The sequence below is a fragment of the Hyperolius riggenbachi genome, chromosome 4 (assembly GCF_040937935.1).
Source record: "Hyperolius riggenbachi isolate aHypRig1 chromosome 4, aHypRig1.pri, whole genome shotgun sequence".
Classification (NCBI taxonomy): Eukaryota; Metazoa; Chordata; class Amphibia; order Anura; family Hyperoliidae; genus Hyperolius; species Hyperolius riggenbachi.
In genome coordinates, this window is record NC_090649.1 from 224,197,220 (window position 1) to 224,220,888 (window position 23,669).

Sequence of the window (23,669 nt, forward strand, 5' to 3'; positions counted from 1 at the left end):
TCTGGTCACTGCTGCCCACTTTGCGATTTTCTGGTGTCTGCTGCCCACATTATGATTTTCAGGTGTCTGCTGCCCATATTATTATTTTCTGGTGTCTGCTGCCCACATTACGATTTTCAGGTGCCTGCTGCCCACATTACGATTTTCAGGTGTCTGCTGCCCACATTATGATTTTCTGGTATCTGCTGCCCACATTATGATTTTCTGGTATCTGCTGCCCACATTGCGATTTTCAGGTGTCTGCTTCCCACATTACGATTTTCTGGTGTCTGCTGCCCACATTGCGATTTTCTGGTGTCTGCTGCCCACATTACGATTTTCTGGTCACTGCTGCCCACATTGCGATTTTCTGGTCACTGCTGCCCACATTGCCATTTTCAGGTGTCTGCTGCCCACATTACGATTTTCAGGTGTGTGCTGCCCACATTACGATTTTCAGGTGTCTGCTGCCCACATTGCGATTTTCAGGTGTCTGCTGCCCACATTGCGATTTTCAGGTGTCTGCTGCCCACATTGCGATTTTCAGGTGTCTGCTGCCCACATTGCGATTTTCAGGTGTCTGCTGCCCACATTGCAATTTTCTGGTCACTGCTGCCCACATTAGGATTTTCTGGTGACTGCTGCCCACATTGCGATTTTCTGGTGTCTGCTGCCCACATTACGATTTTCAGGTGTCTGCTGCCCACATTACGATTTTCAGGTGTCTGCTGCCCACATTATGATTTTCTGGTATCTGCTGCCCACATTATGATTTTCTGGTATCTGCTGCCCACATTGCGATTTTCAGGTGTCTGCTTCCCACATTACGATTTTCAGGTGTGTGCTGCCCACATTACGATTTTCAGGTGTCTGCTGCCCACATTGCGATTTTCAGGTGTCTGCTGCCCACATTGCGATTTTCAGGTGTCTGCTGCCCACATTGCGATTTTCAGGTGTCTGCTGCCCACATTGCGATTTTCAGGTGTCTGCTGCCCACATTGCAATTTTCTGGTCACTGCTGCCCACATTAGGATTTTCTGGTGACTGCTGCCCACATTGCGATTTTCTGGTGTCTGCTGCCCACATTACGATTTTCAGGTGTCTGCTGCCCACATTACGATTTTCAGGTGTCTGCTGCCCACATTACGGTTTTCAGGTGTCTGCTGCCCACATTGCGATTTTCAGGTGTCTGCTGCCCACATTGCGATTTTCAGGTGTCTGCTGCCCACATTGCGATTTTCAGGTGTCTGCTGCCCACATTGCGATTTTCAGGTGTCTGCTGCCCACATTGCGATTTTCTGGTGACTGCTGCCCACATTGCGATTTTCAGGTGACTGCTGCCCACATTGCGATTTTCTGGTGACTGCTGCCCACATTGCGATTTTCTGGTGACTGCTGCCCACATAAGGATTTTCTGGTGACTGCTGCCCACATTAGGATTTTCTGGTGTGTGCTGCCCACATTAGGATTTTCTGGTGTGTGCTGCCCACATTATGATATTCTGGTGACTGACTGCTGCCCACATTAGGATTTTCTGGTGACTTATGCCCACATTACGATATTCTGGTGATTGCTGCCCACATTAGGATTTTCTGGTGACTGCTGCCCACATTGCGATTTTCTGGTGACTGCTGCCCACATGGCGATTTTCTGGTGACTGCTGCCCACATTGCGATTTTCTGGTGAACTCTGCCCACATTACGATTTTCTGGCCCACATTACGATTTTCTGGTGAACACTGCCCACGTTACGATTGTCTGGTGAATGCTGTCCACGTTACGATTTTCTGGTGAACGCTGCCCACATTACGATTTTCTGGCCCACATTACGATTTTCTGGTGAACACTGCCCACGTTACGATTGTCTGGTGAATGCTGTCCATGTTACAATTTTCTGGTGAACACTGCCCACATTACGATTTTCTGGTGAACTTTGCCCACATTACGATTTTCTGTCCCACATTACGATATTCTGGTGAACGCTGCCCACATTACGATTGTCTGGTAAATGCTGTCCACGTTACAATTTACTGGTGACTGCTGCTCACGTTACGATTTTCTGGTGACTGGTGCCCACACAACGATTTTCTGGTGAACTCTGCCCACATTATGATTTTCTAAAGGCCCACATTACGATTTTCTGGTGAACTCTGCCCACATTACGATTTTCTGGTGAACTCTGCCCACATTATGATTTTCTAAAGGCCCACATTACGATTTTCTGGTGAACTCTGCCCACATTACGATTTTCTGGCCCACATTACGATTGTCTGGTAAAATGCTGCCCACTTTACAATTAATTTACAGTGAAACGCTGCCCCATTACGATTATTTGGCACCTATGGGGGGGGGGGGGGCCCATCCAAATATTCGCAGGGGGGCCCAGTGATTTCTAGTTACGCCCCTCAAGTGCACCTTATCACAGTGTGTAGAAGAGATAGCCCGTATCTCCTTACCTACCAGGTTTTGGCTCTATGCCTTCCTCAGGGGATATCTCCTGATGAGGGCATAGAGCCGAAACCTGGTAGGGAAGGAGAGACGGGCTATCTCTTCTACACACTGTGATAAGGTGCACTTGATGCAATTCAGTGCAAAAACCTTATGAGCAATTTTATGCAGTTGGGTATAGTTACAAAAGTATTTTAAACTATGCACATGCTGATAAATACATCTTACCAGACATTATATAACTTACAGAAAACACTATAGAGTTTTTATAACCCTTATTTTACACTCAACACAAATAGTGAAACTCACTTTCTGCAAACGGTTTCCATATTGTCTGTATAATTCAAGTATTGCGTAACCAGCCTTAAAGAGACACTGAAGTGAGACTAAATCTCGCTTCAGGTCTTATATATAGCAGGGGCACGTGTGCCCCTGCTAAAACGCCGCTATCCCGCGGCTAAACGGGGGTCCCTTCACCCCCAACCCACCCCCCGCAAAAGATGGTCGGCAAGTTGGTCGTGGGGATTGTCTTCCTGGAGGCAGGGCTAACGGCTGCAGCCCTGCCTCCAGTCGCGTCTATCAGACGCGCATCGCCGTCTCTCCCCCGCCCCTCTCAGTGAAGCCTCTCAGTGAAGGAAGACTGAGAGGGGCGGGGGAGAGGCGGAGATACGCGTCTGACAGACGCGCATGGGGCATGGCTGCGGCGGTTAGCCCTGCCCCAACCAGGAAGCGCTCCCCCGCTGCACGGAGGGGGTTTGGAGGGACAGGGACCCCCGTTAAGCCGCGCTATAGCGGCGTTTTAGCAGGGGCACACATGCCCCTGCTAGCTATGAGGTCTGAAGCGAGAACCTGTACTGAGTAAAAATATTTAAAATAAACACATGAGGTAACTTCAAATGAACATTACATAGTTACCTTGCCATCAGTTCCTCTCAGAAGCTCACCACTTTCTTCTGACAATAATCCCTTCCAGTTCTGACAATATTTTGTCAGCTCTGAAACAGTGGTGCTCAGCAGAGCTCGAATATTCGAGTAGCTCGAATATTCGAGCTCTTTTTCAGCTATTCGAGCTCGGTATTCGACCTCCGAATAGCTGGAGCTATTCGAATGGGCTATTCGAGTGAACTCGAATAGCCCATTCACTATTCGCGCTATTTGAGCTAACAGCGCTATTCGAGCTCGAATACCGAGCTCGAATAGCGTCATAGCCCAGATTGATGTCCTTAGAGCCAATCAGAGGGCTCCCAGGCCCTCTGACGGCAGCCAATCACAGAGGGGGACCCTGGCCAGCCCCTACCCTATAAATAGCGGCCGCCATGTTCCGTTTTTCCGTCCTTGCCTGACTTTGCACAGAGAGAGATCTGCTCCTTTGTGCTTTGGCTTAGCAAGAGCTTTATTGTGGTCAATCACCTAGCGTTTTTGCTCACATACACCTCCTATATACACCTATATTGTTGTTAGTTAGATAGACATTGTATTTTAGTTAGTAGCTTTTGTGTTACATAGAGAGAGACAGCTGCTGCAGGCTTACAGCTTTAGGCCTCAGGGCCTGCCTGTGTGGGCAGCTGTTCTCTCCTGTCCTCTGTTTATTTCTCATCTATACCAGTATTTCTGCTGTCCTTTACTACTGATTGATTGTATTTTGTATTGTAGTTATATACTGTAACTGTACTAGGACACTCACTGTCACTGTTCATAGGCTAGCTCCTGCGTGTGCGTGCACTCACTGTCTGTGTACACACACTCTATTTCCTTCTGATTACTACTGATTATTGTAACTGCTAGTTGTACTTCCTGACTGTCACTACTTACTTACTGTACTAGGGACACTCACTCAGTCTCTGTTCATAGGCTAGCTCCTGCGCGTGTTTGCGCGTGCGTGCACTCACTGTCTGTAGTGTACACACACTCTATTTCCTTGTGATTACTACTGATTATTGTAACTGCTAGTTGTACTTCCTGACTGTTACTACTTACTTACTGTACTAGGGACACTCACTCAGTCTCTGTTCATAGGCTAGCTCCTGCGCGTGTTTGCGCGTGCGTGCACTCACTGTCTGTAGTGTACACACACTCTATTTCCTTGTGATTACTACTGATTATTGTAACTGCTAGTTTTACTTCCTGACTGTTACTACTTACTTACTGTACTAGGGACACTCACTCAGTCAGTGTTCATAGGCTAGCTCCTGCGCGTGTTTGCGCGTGCGTGCACTCACTGTCTGTAGTGTACACACACTCTATTTCCTTGTGATTACTACTTATTATTGTAACTTCTAGTTGTACTTCCTGACTGTTACTACTTACTTACTGTACTAGGGACACTCACTCAGTCTCTGTTCATAGGCTAGCTCCTGCGCGTGTTTGCGCGTGCGTGCACTCACTGTCTGTAGTGTACACACACTCTATTTCCTTGTGATTACTACTTATTATTGTAACTTCTAGTTGTACTTCCTGGCTGTTACTACTTACTTACTGTACTAGGGACACTCACTCAGTCTCTGTTCATAGGCTAGCTCCTGCGCGTGTTTGCGCGTGCGTGCACTCACTGTCTGTAGTGTACACACACTCTATTTCCTTGTGATTACTACTTATTATTGTAACTTCTAGTTGTACTTCCTGACTGTTACTACTTACTTACTGTACTAGACACTCACTCAGTCACCTCGCCCACCAACCCACTCCATTAACCACTTGCCGACCGCGCACTCATACCGCGCGTCGGCAAAGTGGCAGCTGCAGGACCAGCGACGCAGTATTGCGTCGCCAGCTGCAGGCTGATTAATCAGGAAGCAGCCGCTCACGCGAGCGGCTGCTTCCTGTCAAATCACAGCGGGGGGCTCCGTGAATAGCTTGCGGGCCGCCGATGGCAGGCTAAATGTAAACACAAGCGGAAATAATACGCTTTGTTTACATTGTACGTCGCTGCTGCGCAGCAGCGCCGTAAGGCAGATCGGCGATCCCCGGCCAATCAGCGGCCGGGGATCGCCGCCATGTGACAGGGGACGTCCTGTCACTGGCTGCACAGGACGGATAGCGTCCTGTGCAGCCCGGAACACCAGGGGGCCAGGTAGGAGAGGGAGGGGGGGGGATTTCGCCGCGGAGGGGGGCTTTGAGGTGCCCCCCCCCCCCCCCCCCCGCAACACCGGCAGGCAGGAGCGATCAGACCCCCCCCAGCACATCATCCCCATAGTGGGGGAAAAAGGAGGGCGATCTGATCGCTCTAGATGCACCCTGATCTGTGCTGGGGAGACAGGCAGCAGCGGTTCCATGCCGTAGGGGGTTGTTTTTGTCACCAATCTGGCGATTTTTCACCATGCCCACAGTGTACAGCAAGTACGCCACTTGCAACCACTGTCAGCGGAAGTTGAGCAGAGGTGCAGACCCCTTAAAGTTCAGCACCAGCTCGCTCATCAACCACCTTGCTGCGAAACATTTCCACCAGCATGAGGAGTTCCAGAGGCTGAAGGCATCTGGTGCTGGCAGTGGCACCACACCCATCACTGCACAGCCTTCAGCAGCAGCAGCAGCAGCAACAGCAGCCACCCGCCCTCCTGCTCCTCCAGCAGCACCAGCAGGAGTGCGGAAACGCACTGCTCCTCCCCCCTCTGCAACTCCTGCCGCCGACACTGAGGCCTGTTCTGGCAGCCAGTCCTCAGTGGCCTCCTCTGCTGTGTCCGCTGATTCCCGTGCCAGCAAAATGCCACGCCAGAGCCTTTTGAGCAAGTCCTTCCAGGGGGTGGTTAGGGCTCTGCCTCCCAGCAGCCGTCGCGTGCGGCAGCTGAACGGCTTGCTGGCACGGGCCATGTGCTCCCAACTCCTGCCATACACGCTCGTGCAGGAGGGGAGCGACATGTGTGCGCTGCTTGCTTGTGCAGCCCCAGACTGGCAGCTCCCCAGCAGACACTTCTTCGCCCGCAAGGCCATTCCTGCACTGCACCGCTTTGTGATGGCCAATTTGGAGCGAGGGCTGGAGCACGCGGTTGGTGAAAGGGTCCACGTCACCATGGACTCCTGGAGCAACCGCTTCGGGACAGGCCGCTACCTGTCCTTCACTGTCCACTGGGTCAGCTTGGTGGAAGGGGGTGAGGATAGGAGAGCAGCAGCGGGCACAGCAGCAGCAGCAACACAGTGGGTGGTGCCACCCCGCAGGGGAACTGCAGCAGGTTCCTCCGATCCTCTGCCATCCTCCGGAACACCTGGCCAAACCCCCCGCCTCAGCAGCAGCGTGAAGGCCCGCCACTGCCAAGCGCTGCTGCACTTGGTCAGCCTTGGGAAGACCAAGCTGACGGCAACCCATGTGTTGGCCAAACTCCAGGAGCAGGAGAGGATTTGGCTGACCCCCAGAGGCCTCAGAGTCGGAGAGGTGGTGGCCGACAATGGGGCCAATCTGGTTGCCGCAATAGACAGGGGAAACCTGACCCACATCCCCTGTCTTGCCCACGTGCTGAACCTGGTGGTGCAGAAGTTCTTGCGCACCTACCAGGGGATGGGCGAACTGCTGGAAACGGCAAGGAACGTTGTGCGTCACTTCCGGCACTCGGCTGCAGCCTGTGCGAGCCTGGAAGACGTGCAAAAGGAGCTGGAGCTGCCACGCCATCGGCTGATCCTTGACGTTCCGACTCACTGGAACTCCACCCTGGCGATGTTGGAGCGTCTGGTTGAACAGAAGCACGCTGTCAACCAGTACCTTGCCCTGGCCACTGTTTCCGCCGCTCAGAGAAGGGACAAGACCCGCAACATCCCGTCCATCGTCCCCGATGATGACTGGAGGCACATGCAGCAGGTGTGCTTAGTGCTGGCTCCCTTTCTGCAGGCCACTAACATGGTGAGCAGGGACCATGCTATGGTCTGCGAGTGGGTGCCCCTGGTTTGTCTGCTGAACAGGGCCCTCGATGCTTTGCTGAAACAGGGAGCGGCAGCCTTGGACCAGCAGGAGCGTCATGCAGCTGCACAGTTCACCTCTGAGGGGGAGGAGGAGGAGGACTTGGTGGAGGTCCCTGACCTTGCTGCTGATGAGGGGGATCAGCACAGCGCAGCTGAGTTGGTGCGGGGGTGGAGAGAGGATGAGGCGGCAGAGGAGGAGGATGAGGACAGCAGCACTGCCATCGATGTGCCAGCACACGTGGCCCGCCTCTTCCCAATGGCAGCGCACATGCTGGCGTGCCTGCACAGGGACCCCAGAGTGATCCAGATGAAGCAGAGGGAGGAGATCTGGATCAGCATGATGTTGGACCCACGCCTCAAGGGGAAGTTGAGCCAGTTCCTGCCGCCTGCAGGAGGAGACCCAGCGCAACAAATAAGGAGCTTGCAGCAGACCCTTGTTGAGCGCTTGGAGGAAGCCTTCCCCCAGCCTTCCACCCCCACTGTCCAGCCAGCACAGAGGCAGCAGCAGGTGCCTGCATCCAGCAGCAAGCGCCCCACAGACCTGCTGTCTCTCAGCAACGAGCTCTACAGGACTGTAGAGGCTCCGGCAGCAGTGACTAGAGAGGAGGTGCATGCAGCAGCATCCTCCTCCGGTCACAGCCAGCGCCTGACCCGTATGGTGGCTGACTACATGGGGTCCTACAGCGGGCTTGACAGCGATGCCCCTGTTGATCCCATGGAGTATTGGGTCAAGCGCCTGGAGATCTGGAGCGAGCTGGCGCAGTACGCCCTGGAAGTGCTGTCCTGCCCCCCTTCCAGCGTGCTGTCCGAGCGCTGCTTCAGTGCAGCTGGTGGCGTGGTCACCGAGAAACGCTCACGTCTGTCTCACAAGTCTGTGGACAGACTGACGTTTCTCAAGATGAACCAGGCGTGGGTGGAAGGCGAGTTCCTGGGCCCCTGTTGTCGGCAAGAGGGGGACATGAACTGGCTGCCGGAACTTAGAACCATCGTTAATGTGCCTTACCACCCTTTACCACCTCCTGGCTCCTGCTCACTAAGCCAGCCTGGTTCACTTTGACTATTACGTCGCCTGCAGCCACACATTTTACACCTACAGTGGGCTGCTGTGTACTGCCCTTCTGCTGTCTGTCTGTGTTTCCCACTGCCAGGGTACACAGAATTACCTTCTGCTGCCACTCTGCCACCAGCTATTACGTCAAACAATAGCTGCTCACATAATTACTCCTCCATTCCTCCTGCTGCTGCTGCTGTCTGTCTGTGTTTCCCACTGCCAGGGTACACAGATTTACCTTCTGCTGCCACTCTGCCACCAGCTATTACGTCAAAAAATAGCTATATCTGTGTAATTGGTTGTAAAACCAAAACTACAAAACCATAAAAAAAAAAAAAGTTTTAATTTTTCAGAGGTGCCCGGGTTGAAAACTGTGTTGTCCCAGTTGTGTATTGGATGCGATGTGGGCTGCACGACCGCTGTCTGGGACCTCCTGCCTGCTGTGTTTATTTACAGCCCTGGTATCACCGCTAGGTACCAGGGCTATTATGTCACGCTGCCTACCTGCTGCCACACTCACACTACTCCTCCATTCCTCCTGCTGATGCTACTGTCGGTCTGTGTTTCCCACTGCCAGGGTACACAGAATTACATTCTGCTGCCACTCTGCCACCAGCTATTACGTCAAACAATAGCTGCTCACATTACTCCTCCATTCCTCCTGCTGCTGCTGCTGTCGGTCTGTGTTTCCCACTGCCAGGGTACACAGAAGAATTACATTCTGCTGCCACTCTGCCACCAACTATTACGTCAAACAATAGCTATATATCTGTGTAATTTGTTTTACAAACAAAAACAAAAAACCATTAAAAAAAAAGGTTTAATTTTTCAGAGGTGCCCGGGTTGAAAACTGTGTTGTCCCAGTTGTGTATTGGACACGATGTGGGCTGCACGACCGCTGTCTGGGACCTCCTGCCTGCTGTGTTTATTTACAGCCCTGGTATCACCGCTAGGTACCAGGGCTATTATGTCACGCTGCCTGCCTCATTGACTGCCTGCTGCCACACACTCATCCTCCTCCTCCTGCTGCTGAATTTACCTCCTGCTGTCTGTGTGTTTCCACTGCCAGGGAGCACATACAATGGCGCTTCCAACATGCGTGCGCCACCAGCTATTTGTTACGCTCAAAAATAGCTGCATTTCTTTAAAAAAAAAATATAAAAGAGAAATAAGTGAAGAAGAAGAAGACGATATAGAAAAAGAAGGAGAAGAAGAAGAAGAAGAAGGAGAAGAAGAAGAAGAAGAAGGAGAAGAAGAAGAAGATGAAGAAGAAGAAGATGAAGAAGAAGAAGATGAAGAAGATGAAGAAGAAGAAGAAGATGAAGAAGATGAAGAAGATGAAGAAGAAGAAAAAGATGAAGAAGATGAAGAAGAAGATGAAGAAGAAGAAGATGAAGAAGAAGATGAAGAAGATGAAGAAGAAGAAGATGAAGAAAATGAAGAAGAAGAAGATGATGAAGAAGAAGATGAAGAAGAAGATGAAGAAGATGAAGAAGAAGAAGATGAAGAAGAAGAAGATGAAGAAGAAGAAGATGATGAAGAAGAAGAAGAAGATGAAGAAGAAGAAGATGAAGATGATGATGAAGAAGATGAAGAAGAAGAAGAAGACAATATAGAAGAAGAAGAAGAAGATATAGAAGAAGAAGATATAGAAGAAGAAGATATAGAAGATAAAGAAGAAGAAGAAGAAGAAGTATATACAGTACTGAACAAAATTCTGGACACAACTTCTCTTTCCACCTTTTTTTTTTTTAAAGGAACATCCCCACATAATCACTTGCTGTTGTTACTTGGAAAAAAAGATGTTTCTTGCATCAGTCACCCTCAAAACAAGTGTTGGAAGCTATTTAAGGCCAATTCGAATAGTCAGCTCGAATAATGAGCTTGAATACCGACTCGAATAGTGAGCTCGAAGTCCGAGGTCGAATCGAATAGTAAAAAATATTCGACTCGAATATTCGACTGAATTCGAATAATTTACTATTCGAATTCGACCAAACTCGAATAATAAAAAGGGGTATCCGAGCATCACTAATCTGAAATATATCAGTTGCTGTCAGTTATAGCTGAGAGGAAAACTGATGTACCAGGTAATGTCCATGTTTCCCTATGGCTCAAGTGGGCGATGTTACAGTTTCACTGTGTGCTGACCAGAAAGCTGTTATGGGTAATGGCCATTTTCAAAATAGAGGACGGAAAATTCCCTTGATCACAGTGAACAAACAGGACGCGGGACAGGAGAAAGACACTGAGGTGTAGACTACATGGAAGGTAAGTATGACTTGTGTATGCTTATTTTGACTTTTAATTTTCAGTTCAGGTTTTCTTTAAATAATTTGGGTAACATCCGATAAAATTGACCTTCACTTTCTTATTTAAAATTCATGTTCTTTAGTAAATATATTATACCCCACTGAGGGGGAAGAGCATGATTTCAACTAAAAAACTAAAAAAATAATCTGATTGTTTATACATTTTGTAAGTCAGAAGTTAGTTGCAATAATTCAGCTTTTAGGGCCCGTTTCCACTATAGCGAATCTGCATGCAGGTTCGCAAAGCCAATGATAATAAATGGGCCTGTTTCCATTTGTCAGGAAACCTGTGCGGTTTGCTGTGCAGGGAAAATCTGCACAGCAGTGCCATCAGGATTCGCATGCAATGCAATTAATTGGAAATTCGCATGCATTTTTGCTATGCGAATTTCCATGCAAATTCGCATACTTTTTCGCCTAAACTCAATGTAAAAGCACACAGGCAATGACATGGTTAAATTTGCATACTTACAAAAATATGCGACAACGTACACAAATTCGCATTAAAATTTGCATACAAACGCATGCAAACTTGTTTTTGCATTTTCCAAATTTTCCAAACAAATTTGCACTGCACAAGTGGAAACGGGACCTAAGTGAACATCTGTGGTTACCCACAATGCATCGCTACTGAATATTCAAAGTATCTCTTAGTAGGAGGGCTTTTCGTTCTCTTTTAGTCCCCTATACTTTCCTAGTGGTTTTGGGTCAGCCCAAGCTGCTTGGGCTGACATTTTGTAAATGACACGACATGCCAGATTACTCTTCCAAGGATGTTTGCACACATCTTTAGTGCATAGTAAGCATACTCCAAGTAGTTCATTCTACTACTAGTAGGTTTAGCAGGAAATATTGGCAGCGCTTCAAGACACAGGCTGCACCTTAATTGACTAGCTGCATAGATGTGCAGAGCTCAAAACACAGGCAAAATTACACAACTTGCATTCAAAACTGGTACAGTAAAGGAGGACGTTGGCTTCAACAAACAGTATGTGCGCATATTGCTTTTTACTAGACTCTTGCTCGACGATTACATGTCCTTACAGAAGAGACCTAACCACTAGTCTAACAGTTAAAACTTAATTTTTACCTGGGGCTGCTGGCCAATGGCCATAAATGATCCACACATTTTATCAGAAAACAGCAAAAGATTGGCAGTGCTCCTAAACTGCAAATGAAATACCGTACAATGTAAGTATATTTATGGCTAGCTGCATCCATGTGTATCAGTTTGCATTCAAATATTTAGATTAGGGATTAGTGCATAATTTGCATCTGATTTGTGTTCAAGGTGTGTATTTAAACCCCTAGGGGGCTTTGCACACCTCTGTTGGTTTCATTTCATTTGCAGCCTAGGAGCGCTGTCATTCATAGGCTTAGCTTATTGTTAACTGTCACTGTTTTCCTTTTCAAAGTCTATTCACCATTTCTTATGATCACATCTTATTTGTCTTTCTTTTTGCTCTCATATGAAAAGAACATGCATGCTTTGTCTTGCCTTGCATGCGTCTTTTCAATCTTATGGCATTTTAGTTTGTCGAGATGTAAAATGCAATGGAACAGGGTGCATTAAGTCAAAGAAAATACTAAGTGTAATTTTAAAATGCCATTTCATATTCATGCTTCCCATAATATAACCTTTATCTTCAAATACAAAAGACTTATTTTTTTGTTTTTGTTTTAGAGTCGAGTGTCTTTGGATGAAGAATTCCCCTTGTATTTCATTTCATCATACAAGTGGCCTCAGTATATCCACAGGCCTTTAGATCAAAAGAATTGTGCAGCATCATGGGCATTTTCAACAGCAAGTAATACATTTTAACTTTTTACAATATGTTATAAACTATGAGTTATGTCTTATGTGTCGCTTATGTCTTATCTTACAAACTAGTATCCAATATGATATTGCCTAATTGAGCTTTAAAAATCATGTAAGGAGGACCGTATTCAGAGGCGTATCTATGGAAAACAGCACTTATGGCAAACACAGAAATCCGCCCCCGGGTAAGGGGATGCACTCTCCAAATATTTAGTCTTGGTTGAACTGGTTGTGTCCAATTTAAGGTGAAATTGTATAGCAAACCTCCAGTCCGTGGAGGAGCTCACTTGGCGGACACTATAAATACTACTTCCAAGGTTAAAAACGCAAGTATGTAGCTGGTCATCTATAGAGTACCTCAATATGGCTGGGGAACTGTAAAAAGGATAAGGAGGAATCACCTTATTTGATGGCTGAAAATTCCAATATTGACAGTTCAGCATACAAGCGTGTTAGTGGTTAAACCACTGTTGATCTGTTCTCGATCGCCCCATCTGTGTGGAAGCACCATCCAGGGATCCAGTATAGAAGCCTTTGAAGCTCTCCAGATTCTCCAGTCCTCGGATGGATCGGGATATTAGTAAATCACAGGCTATGTGGGTCAATAGGTAAGTAAGGGCCCGTTTCCACTAGTGCGAAAACCGCCGCGATTCCGCAGAGTTTCACCACACATGAATCGCACAGGGAAACTCTGCCATAGAGGAGAATGACGCCGCCGGCCGAATCGCTTGCCCTAGGGATTCCACCGGAACCCCCCCCGCAGAATTCGCTCGGGAGGCTGCGATTTCCATAGCCGTGCATGGCATGGCTCATGGGATTCGCCTGCGATCCCGCCCACCCGCTCAGTGACGGCGCGCGTCTTGCAGACGCACGCCACACTAGTGGAATCGAGCCCTGACAAACATTTATTGGGCAGAAAAAAATAAAATGCATGTAGTGGCCTTGGAGCCTGATTGACAGGCTGTGAGAGAGAGAGTTCCAAAGGAGAGGTGACACTGAGAAGTCCTGGATGCGAGAGTGAGAAGTGGTGACCAAGCTGGACATGTGGCTGGATGGTGTAATGGTTAAGGGCTCTGACACAGGCGACCTGGGTTCGAATCTCGGCTCTGCCTGTTTAGTAAGCCAGCACCTATTCAGCAGGAGACCTTAGGCAAGTCTCCCTAACACTGCTACTGCCTATAGAGCGTGTCCTAGTGGCTGCAGCTCTGGCGCTTTGAGTCCGCCAGGAGAAAAGCGCGATATAAATGTTATTTGTCTTGTCTTGTCTTGTCTTGGACATCAAAGTCTCATGGGAGGAGCAAAGGTTCTGGGAGGGATGGTATCTGGACATTAATTAACTACTTTAGTACTGCGGTGATTGAAATCTACACCCTTTTTTGATGGGCTCCTTGCTGGCAGGGCGTAGATTTCAATCACTGCCCGCAGCGTACATATGTCGTTTCCGTCGCTCCCAGCCGATCACGCCGCTCAAACCCGACGTGTCTCACCACAGCCCACTGGCTCTGCCTGTCTCTATGACGGCAGAGCCATGTGAGCCATTCAGGAGTTGATTTCATTGGCTCCTGGCTGTGTCTATTAATGTAAGCCCACTCCCATTGGCTTAAATTGATAGACACGGTCAGGAGCAAATGAAATCGGCTCCTGACCAGCCCACAGGGCTCTGCCATCATAGAGATGACAGAGTCTATGTCAGGAGGTTCCTGGCATGCGGCGGTGAGGGCAGTTGCGGTGGGTATGCGCAGCGATTCGTCGGGATTTCGTCGATATTGTACCAGCGGTCTCTGGTCCTTAAGGGAGCAGAGACCGCTGGTACTTAAGTGGTTAAGATATGTATGGAGGGGATAGCTTATGTTGAGCTTTGTATGATATTGTTAGGAGTTTGAATTGGATCCTTTGGGTGATTGACTAGTAGCCAATAGAAGTATGAGCAGAGAGGGTCGGCATCAGAGGAACAGGAGTCGAGGTGGAAGATATAAGCAGTGCAGTTAAGTAGGGACTGGAAAGGTGCCAGTCTATGTTTTTGTTTTTGGTTGCAAAGTAGGGTGTTACAGTAGTCAGGACGGGAAATGTTTAGAGCACGTACATGCATATTAGTAGCCTCTTAGTAGCCATGTACATGCATATTAGTAGGGATATTTTTGACATGGAAGTAGCAGAAGTATGTTAATATGTGGTTTAAAAGAGAGTTTAGAGAAAAGCCCAGTAACCACTTTTAATTATGATTAACCAATCACTAATCAGTTGTACCACCTCCATGTAGTATGATGTTTTACCTACACAATCTGCTCTTAGTATGCAGTATCTGTTGACCCTCATACTACATTGAGGTGGTAAATTGGCTAGTTATTAGCTAATCAAAATCAAAATTGGATGTATGTGCTAGGCTTTACCCCCAGACTGCAAGCTTTAGGAGTTGAGGTTATTGGGGTATTTTCTACATTAACGGATACCAGATGTGAATTAAGCTAGAGAAACTTTCTCCTCTCTGCTTCCACAGTCTACCTTAATGTCCCTCTGGCAGCCTCTTCCAGTTCGCTGGAGTCGGGCACTACTGCGTAGGTGCTGGCCGGCATGCGCCTACAGCGTGCGCCCGTGGACAGGAGCGCTCTGGGCATGCATGTGACATCACTACATCATGCGCATGTCAATATGCATGCGCAGAGTGCTCCCGACCATGTGTGCGCGCTGTAGGACGTGCGCAGCCTGGTCAGCACCTGCGCAGTAGTGCCAGATTCCGGTAACCTGGAAGAGGCTGCCGGAGGGGCATTTAGATAGACTGCGGGGGCAGAGAGGAGAACGGGGGAGCGGTAGGCTTTATGACAGGTAGCAGTATATGCCTGCTCCCCCTGTTTCTCTAGCTTAAAGCAGACCCAAAACAAACATTTTTTTAATTCAAAAGATTTAGTTGCACCACTCTGACACATACAAAGATAATTAAACACTCCTTCAAGCCTATGAGCATTTCAGTGCATGCTTTTCACCATTCTCTTTTCATTACTAGGGTTTTATAGGTGGCAGCCATTAGCAATTCCTCCTTTGCCGGACACCACCTACTCCACCAGTTTGCCGAATTCTGTCCCGGCAATATGAAAGGAAGGGAGGGGTTCATCCAATAAACTAAAATATTTTATATTTGTCATCATGAAGCTGAAAAAAGCTGCTATTTATCATTATAGTTTAGAAAATAGATTTTATTTCTGAAATCTTGTATTTTTAATTTGGGTCCACTTTAATTCACATCTGGTATCCCATAATGGTACTTTTAGGTGGGGAAGTAGATAGAGATGCAGGAAATATCACAATCTTTCTTTTTCTTTGAGGAAAGTGGCTAACATAAATTTAGAAACAGCAGATTAAAGTATTGCCATGGCATAGCTTACACATTTGTTACATTAGAAATGTTTTTACCACCTTCAATTTATATTTAACATTTTGATCCTTTTGCTAACTCTTAATGAAGTATCATTGATAGAGTTTTACAATAATTTGGTATAAACACAAGAAACTGCAGAGAGAGAGGGAGCACAGGTCAGGCCACAGTATCTTACCAGCACATGAAATACATCTCATTTTGCAAGTGAATCATACATCAGTGATTATTGTGATACAGCAGTAATTTGGTTACTCTACCAGGTTTAACTATAAAACTCGGGATGGGTTTGTTTTAGTTTTTATCATGTGCAGACTTGAAAACTCAAATAGTGCTAAATTCACACACATTGGGCTCGATTAACGGTGCTAAGTGTTAGCACGCCTACTTTGCACGCCTCTTCACACCTAAACCAGCTGTTTGCACATTAAAATGCATGCGAAACGCATCGCGCGCAAAGTCCGGCGCGCAAAACTTTGCTTGCACAAAGTCCAGTGCACACGAAACGTCGCATCGCGGTGCGATGAAAATGTCGCACTTAACCACTTCCCGACCGCCTAATGCACAGGGGCGGCCGGGAAGTGGAGCCCGCAAGGACCAGCTCACCCACAGAGGCGGCGGTCCTTGTAAGGGCATGGGCGGAGCGATCTCGTCATCCGTGACGCGATCCTCCGCCGGCGCCTGTCTCCGCTCACCCGCCGCAACATCCCGCCGCCATACGGAAGCGCCGGCGGGATGTTAACCCGACGATCGGCGCATACAAAGTGTATAATACACTTTGTAATGTTTACAAAGTGTATTATACAGGCTGCCTCCTGCCCTGGTGGTCCCAGTGTCCGAGGCACCACCAGGGCAGGCTGCAGCCACCCTAGTCTGCACCCAAGCACACTGATTTCTCCCCCCCTGCCCCAGATTGCCCACAGCACCCCTCAGACCCCCCCTGCCCACCCCCCAGACCCCTGTTTGCACCCAATCACCCCCCCCCCTAATCACCCATCAATCACTCCCTGTCACTATCTGTCAACGCTATTTTTTTATCCCCCCCCTGCCCCCTGCCCCCTCCTGATCACCCCCCACCCCTCAGATTCTCCCCAGACCCCCCCCCCCACCCAGACACCCCCACCCCCTGTGTACTGTATGCATCTATTCCCCCTGATCACCTGCCAATCACCTGTCAATCACCCATCAATCACCCATCAATCACCCCCTGTCACTGCCACCCATCAATCAGCCCCTAACCTGCCCCTTGCGGGCAAATCTGATCACCCACCCACACCAATAGATCGCCCGCAGATCCAATATCAGATCACCACCCAAACGCAGTGTTTACATCTATTCTCTCCTCTAAACACCCATTAATTACCCATCAATCACCCATCAATCACCCCCTATCCTATCACCACCTGTCACTGTTACGCATCAGATCCTAATCTGCCCCTTGCGGGCACCCAATCACCCGCCTACACGCTCAGATTGCCCTCAGACCCCCCCCCTTATCAATTCGCCAGGGCATTATTTACATCTGTCCTTCCCTGTAATAACCCACTGATCACCTGTCAATCACCTGTCAATCACCCATCAATCACACCCTGTCACTGCCACCCATCAATTACCCCCTGTCACTGACACCCATCAATCAGCCCCTAACCTGCCCCTTGCGGGCAAATCTGATCACCCACCCACATCAATAGATTGCCCGCAGATCCGACATCAGATCACCACCCAAGCGCAGTGTTTACATCTATTCTCTCCTCTAAACACCCACTAATTACCCATCAATCACCCATCAATCACCCCCTATCACCACCTGTCACTGTTACCCATCAGATCAGACCCTAATCTGCCCCTTGCGGGCACCCAATCACCCACCTACATGCTCAGATTGCCCTCAGACCCCCCCTTATCAATTCGCCAGGGCATTATTTACATCTGTCCTTCCCTGTAATAACCCACTGATTACCTGTCAATCACCTGTCAATCACCCATCAATCACCCCCTATCACTGCCACCCATCAATCACCCCCTGTCACTGCCACCCATCAATCAGCCCCTAACCTGCCCCTTGCAGGCAATCTGATCACCCACCCACACCAATAGATCGCCCGCAGATCCGACATCAGATCACCTCCCAACTGCAGTGTTTACATCTGTTCTCTCCTCCAAACACCCACTAATTACCCATCAATCACCCCCTGTCACTGCTACCAATCAGATTAGACCCCTATCTGCCCCTAGGGCACTCAATCACCCACCCATACCCTCAGAATGCCCTCAGACCCCAGCCCTGATCACCTCGCCAGTGCATTGCTTGCATCTATTCCCCCCTCTAATCACACCTTGTGACACCCATCAATCACCTCCTGTCACACCCTAGCACACCTACCCATCAGATCAGGCCCTAATTTGCCCCGTGTGGGCTCCTGATCACTCGGCCAAACCCTCAGATCCCCCTCAGACTCCCTTCTGATCACCTCCCCAGTGCATTGATTGCATCTATTTTCCCCTCTAACCACCCCCTGAGACACCCATCAATCACCTCCTGTCACCCCCTAGCACTCCTATCCATCAGATCAGGCCCAATACAACCTGTCATCTAAAAGGCCACCCTGCTTATGACCGGTTCCACAAAATTCGCCCCCTCATAGACCACCTGTCATCAAACTTTTCAGATGCTTATACCCCTGAACAGTCATTTTGAGACATTTGGTTTCCAGACTACTCACGGTTTTGGGTCTGTAAAATGCCAGGGCGGTATAGGAACCCCACAAGTGACCCCATTTTAGAAAAAAAGACACCCCAAGGTATTCTGTTAGGTGTATGACGAGTTCATAGAAGATTTTATTTTTTGTCAAAAGTTAGCGGAAATTGATTTTTATTGTTCTTTTTCACAAAGTGTCATTTTTCACTAACTTGTGACAAAAAATAAAATCTTCTATGAACTCACCATACTCCTAACGGAATACCTTGGGGTGTCTTCTTTCTAAAATGGGGTCACTTGTGGGGTTCCTACACTGCCCTGGCATTTTAGGGGCCCTAAACCGTGAGGAGTAGTCTACAAAACAAATGCCTCAAAATGACCTGTGAATAGGACGTTGGGCCCCTTAGCGCACCTAGGCTGCAAAAAAGTGTCACACATGTGGTATCGCCGTACTCAGGAGAAGTAGTATAATGTGTTTTGGGGTGTATTTTTACACATACCCATGCTGGGTGGGAGAAATCTCTCTGTAAATGGACAATTGTGTGTAATAAAAATCAAAAGATTGTCATTTACAGAGATATTTCTCCCACCCAGCATGGGTATGTGTAGAAATACACCACAAAACACATTATACTACTTCTCCTGAGTACGGCGGTACCACATGTGTGGCACTTTTTTACACCCTAAGTGCGCTAAGGGGCCCAAAGTCCAATGAGTACCTTTAGGATTTCACAGGTCATTTTGCGACATTGTTGGTTTCAAGACTACTCCTCACGGTTTAGGGCCCCTAAAATGCCAGTGCAGTATAGGAACCCCACAAATGACCCCATTCTAGAAAGAAGACACCCAAAGGTATTCCGTTAGGAGTATGGTGAGTTCATAGAAGATTTTATTTTTTGTCACAAGTTAGCGGAAAATGACACTTTGTGAAAAAAAGCCAATTAAAATCAATTTCCGCTAACTTGTGACAAAAATAAAATCTTCTATGAACTCACCATACTCCTAACAGAATACCTTGGGGTGTCTTCTTTCTAAAATAGGGTCATTAGTGGGGTTCCTATACTGCCCTGGCATTTTAGGGGCCCTAAACCGTGAGGAGTAGTCTTGAAACAAAAATGACCTGTGAAATCCTAAAGGTACTCATTGGACTTTGGGCCCCTTAGCGCAGTTAGGGTGCAAAAAAGTGCCACACATGTGGTATCGCCGTACTCGGGAGAAGTAGTACAATGTGTTTTGGGGTGTATTTTTACACATACCCATGCTGGGTGGGAGAAATATCTCTGTAAATGGACAATTGTGTGTAAAAAAAAATCAAAAGATTGTCATTTACAGAGATATTTCTCCCACCCAGCATGGGTATGTGTAAAAATACACCCCAAAACACATTATACTACTTCTCCTGAGTACGGCAATACCACATGTGTGGCACTTTTTTGCACCCTAACTGTGCTAAGGGGCCCAAAGTCCAATGAGTACCTTTAGGATTTCACAGGTCATTTTGCGGCATTTGATTTCCAGACTACTCCTCATGGTTTAGGGCCCCTAAAATGCCAGGGCAGTATAGGAACCCCACAAATGACCCCATTTTAGAAAGAAGACACCCCAAGGTATTCTGTTAGGACTATGGTGAGTTCATAGAAGATTTTATTTTTTGTCACAAGTTAGCGGAAAGTGACACTTTGTGAAAAAAAACAATACAAATCAATTTCCGCTAACTTGTGACAAAAAATAAAATCTTCTATGAACTCACCATACTCCTAACGGAATACCTCGGGGTGTCTTCTTTCTAAAATGGGGTCATTTGCAGGGTTCCTATACTGCCCTGACATTTTAGGGGCCCTAAACCGTGAGGAGTAGTCTGGAAATCAAATTCCGCAAGATGACCTGTGAAATCCTAAAGGTACTCATTGGACTTTGGGCCCCTTAGCACAGTTAGGGTGCAAAAAAGTGCCACACATGTGGTATCGCCGTACTCGGGAGAAGTAGTACAATGTGTTTTGGGGTGTATTTTTACACATACCCATGCTGGGTGGGAGAAATCTCTCTGTAAACGGACAATTGTGTGTAAAAAAAATCAAAAAATTGTCATTTACAGAGATATTTCTCCCACCCAGCATGGGTATGTGTAAAAATACACCTCAAAACACATTGTACTACTTCTCCTGAGTACGGCAATACCACATGTGTGGCACTTTTTTGCAGCCTAATTGCGCTAAGGGGTCCAAAGTCCAATGAGCACCTTTAGGCTTTACAGGGGTGCTTACAATTAGGCACCCCCCAAAATGCCAGGACAGTAAACACACCCCACAAATGACCCCATTTTGGAAAGTAGACACTTCAAGGTATTCAGAGAGGGGCATGGTGAGTCCGTGGCAGATTTCATTTTTTTTTGTCGCAAGTTAGAAGAAATTGAAACTTTTTTTTTTTGTCACAAAGTGTCATTTTCCGCTTACTTGTGACAAAAAATAATATCTTCTATGAACTCACTATGCCTCTCAGTGAATACTTTGGGATGTCTTCTTTCCAAAATGGGGTCATTTGGGGGGTATTTATACTATCCTGGAATTCTAGCCCCTCATGAAACATGACAGGGGGGCAGAAAAGTCAAAAATGTTTGAAAATGGGAAAATTCACTTTTTGCACCATAGTGTGTAAATGCTATAACTTTTACCCAAACCAATAAATATAGGCTGAATGGGTTTTTCTTCATCAAAAACATGTTTGTCCACATTTTTCGTGCTGCATGTATACAGAAATTTTACTTTATTTGAAAAATGTCAGCACAGAAAGTTAAAAAAGTCATTTTTTTGCCAAAATTCATGTCTTTTTTGATGAATATAATAAAAAGTAAAAATCGCAGCAGCAATCAAATAGCACCAAAAGAAAGCTTTATTAGTGACAAGAAAAGGAGCCAAAATAATTTAGGTGGTAGGTTGTATGAGCGAGCAATAAACCGTGAAAGCTGCAGTGGTCTGAATGGAAAAAAAGTGCCTGGTCCTTAAGGGGGTTAAAGCCCAGGGTCCTCAAGTGGTTAATGGCCCTATAACGTCGCATTGGATGCGACCTTAATATGCAACGTTAAAGTCGCATCCAATACGATGTTATAGGGCCATCGCGGTGCGACGTTTCGCGCGCATCGGACTTTGCGCGTGGGACTTTGCGCACGGACTGATTTGGAGAACGGTGCTAACTACTAGTTAACACGCCCAAAGTGTTTAGGCGTGCTAACTGGGTTAGCACCGTTTACTAAATCGAGCCCATTGTTTTCTGTAGAAAACAAAAATTTGCTTTCTTAAATCAGAAAGTATTTGCAATAATTCAGGGTGGAATGAGCTCCGAGATGTCTCCCAGTGCATCACTGCTGAAATCTGCAAAGTATCTATTGTTGTCCCTGTAAGCTAAATACACCTCCAGATCCGCTGGAATGCAATGATGTGTCAGCTTGTTAAATATACAGAGCCACAATAATCCAACATGCATACAGACTGTTTCAGATTAGTTGGTACATGGTATGGATTAATGTGGCTCTATGGGGTAGGGCTTGAAACACCCAGACTGCAGTGCAGTTTGTCAAAAAAAATAATTCACAAGACATAGGGCTTGATTCATTAAAGTGTGCTAAGAGTTAGCACTAGGGATGATCGGAAAGAGCAAATTCCGTTCCGCTGGAAATCGCGGATTCCGTCAGTGTTAAATTTCGTCGCTGTGAAAATTCCGCCGGATTTGTATGAAATTCCGCAGAATTCCGGATTCCGTCAGAAAAATTAAAATAATCGCAAAAGTAGCTTTGTTTATCCTATATGGTAGCCCATAGACCCTATTAACTGTTCCCTTAGTCCTTTTCTTCCTCCCTTCTCCCTCCACCCGGAGGGAGGAGAATCTCATCTTCCAGGGAATTGTGGTATTTCAAAAGCCAGCTTACATACCGTGGCTGGGAATTGAACCCAGGTCTGAGTGTGTGGTAGGTAGCTCACTTCACCGCTATACCACCACCAACACTACATGCTGAAGCCAGCCTAGCATGTACCATTATGATATTTCCAAGAGAAAAATTAGCTTGCTTAAGGATTTGTAGCATGTCAAATCCTTAAGCAAACTCATTTTTCTCTTGGATATATCATAATGGTACAAGCTAGGCTGGCTTCAGCATGTAGTGTTGGTGGTGGTATAGTGGTGAAGTGAGCTACCTACCACACACTCAGACCTGGGTTCAATTACCAGCCAAGGTATGTAAGCTGGCTTTTGAAATACAAAAATTCCCTGGAAAATGAGATACTCCTCCCTCTGGGAGGAGGAAGGAGGGGAGGGAGCAGGCAATCAGGTAGAAATTAGTTAGGTGAGAAAATAAATTTGAATTCCGTAAAATTCCACGGAATTTTAAAATTTTCCGCAGAATTCCATTTTAGAGCTATAGCAATTCCGTTCCGTCATATCGGAACCGGAATCACCAAATTCCATCCGGAATCACGGAATTTACAATTCCGCGGAATCCAGCGACCATCCCTAGTTGGCACACCAGTGAAAAGCAACTTAGCACATGCAAAGTTTAGCGCTGTAAAAGTTTAGCCTGAAAAGCGATTTTGCACGCGGACAGTCCGACGTTTCGCGCGTGTGCACTGGTGTGACGTTTCAGGCACACCGGATAGCACGCGATCAGTAAAAGCTTTGCCAGTGCAAACTACTTAGCGCCCTAGTTTGCACGGGCAAAGCTTTTAGGCATGCTATGTTAGCACACTTTAGTGAATCAAGCCCTTAGACCTCAACCCTAAAACCTATTCTATAACTTATCACGGTTAATATAATACCACATATCTTTTAGTTGATAGCTAGTTGGGCATCTAGCAGGTCATTAACTTTGAAGTATGCATGTGGCTTTGCACAGGCCATTTTTTGTCCCCACAAAGTATTTTAGCGCCCTTCCTTTTGCATTGCCCCAGAAGAGTCTGAACAGCAAAAAATAAATTAAAAAAAATCCACAAATGTCACCATTATGGAAAGCCAAACACAGGGCTATTCAAAAGTGAGTGTTTTGTAGTTTGCTGAAACTTTTCCAAGTTTAAACATAGCTTTAAAAATGATTTTTCTTCCATGATGGATTGAGTTTGT

General features: G+C 47.0%; 1 protein-coding gene across 1 annotated transcript in view; it reads left to right on the forward strand.

The window, feature by feature from the left end:
* Positions 1 to 23,669, forward strand: part of TINAG (tubulointerstitial nephritis antigen) — a 265,652-nt gene that overhangs the window by 90,456 nt on the left and 151,527 nt on the right. Inside the window, exon 5 of the mRNA XM_068233344.1 lies at positions 12,361 to 12,484. Within this exon, the coding sequence (XP_068089445.1) occupies positions 12,361 to 12,484 (124 nt within the window). The remainder of the gene's footprint in view (positions 1 to 12,360; positions 12,485 to 23,669) is intronic.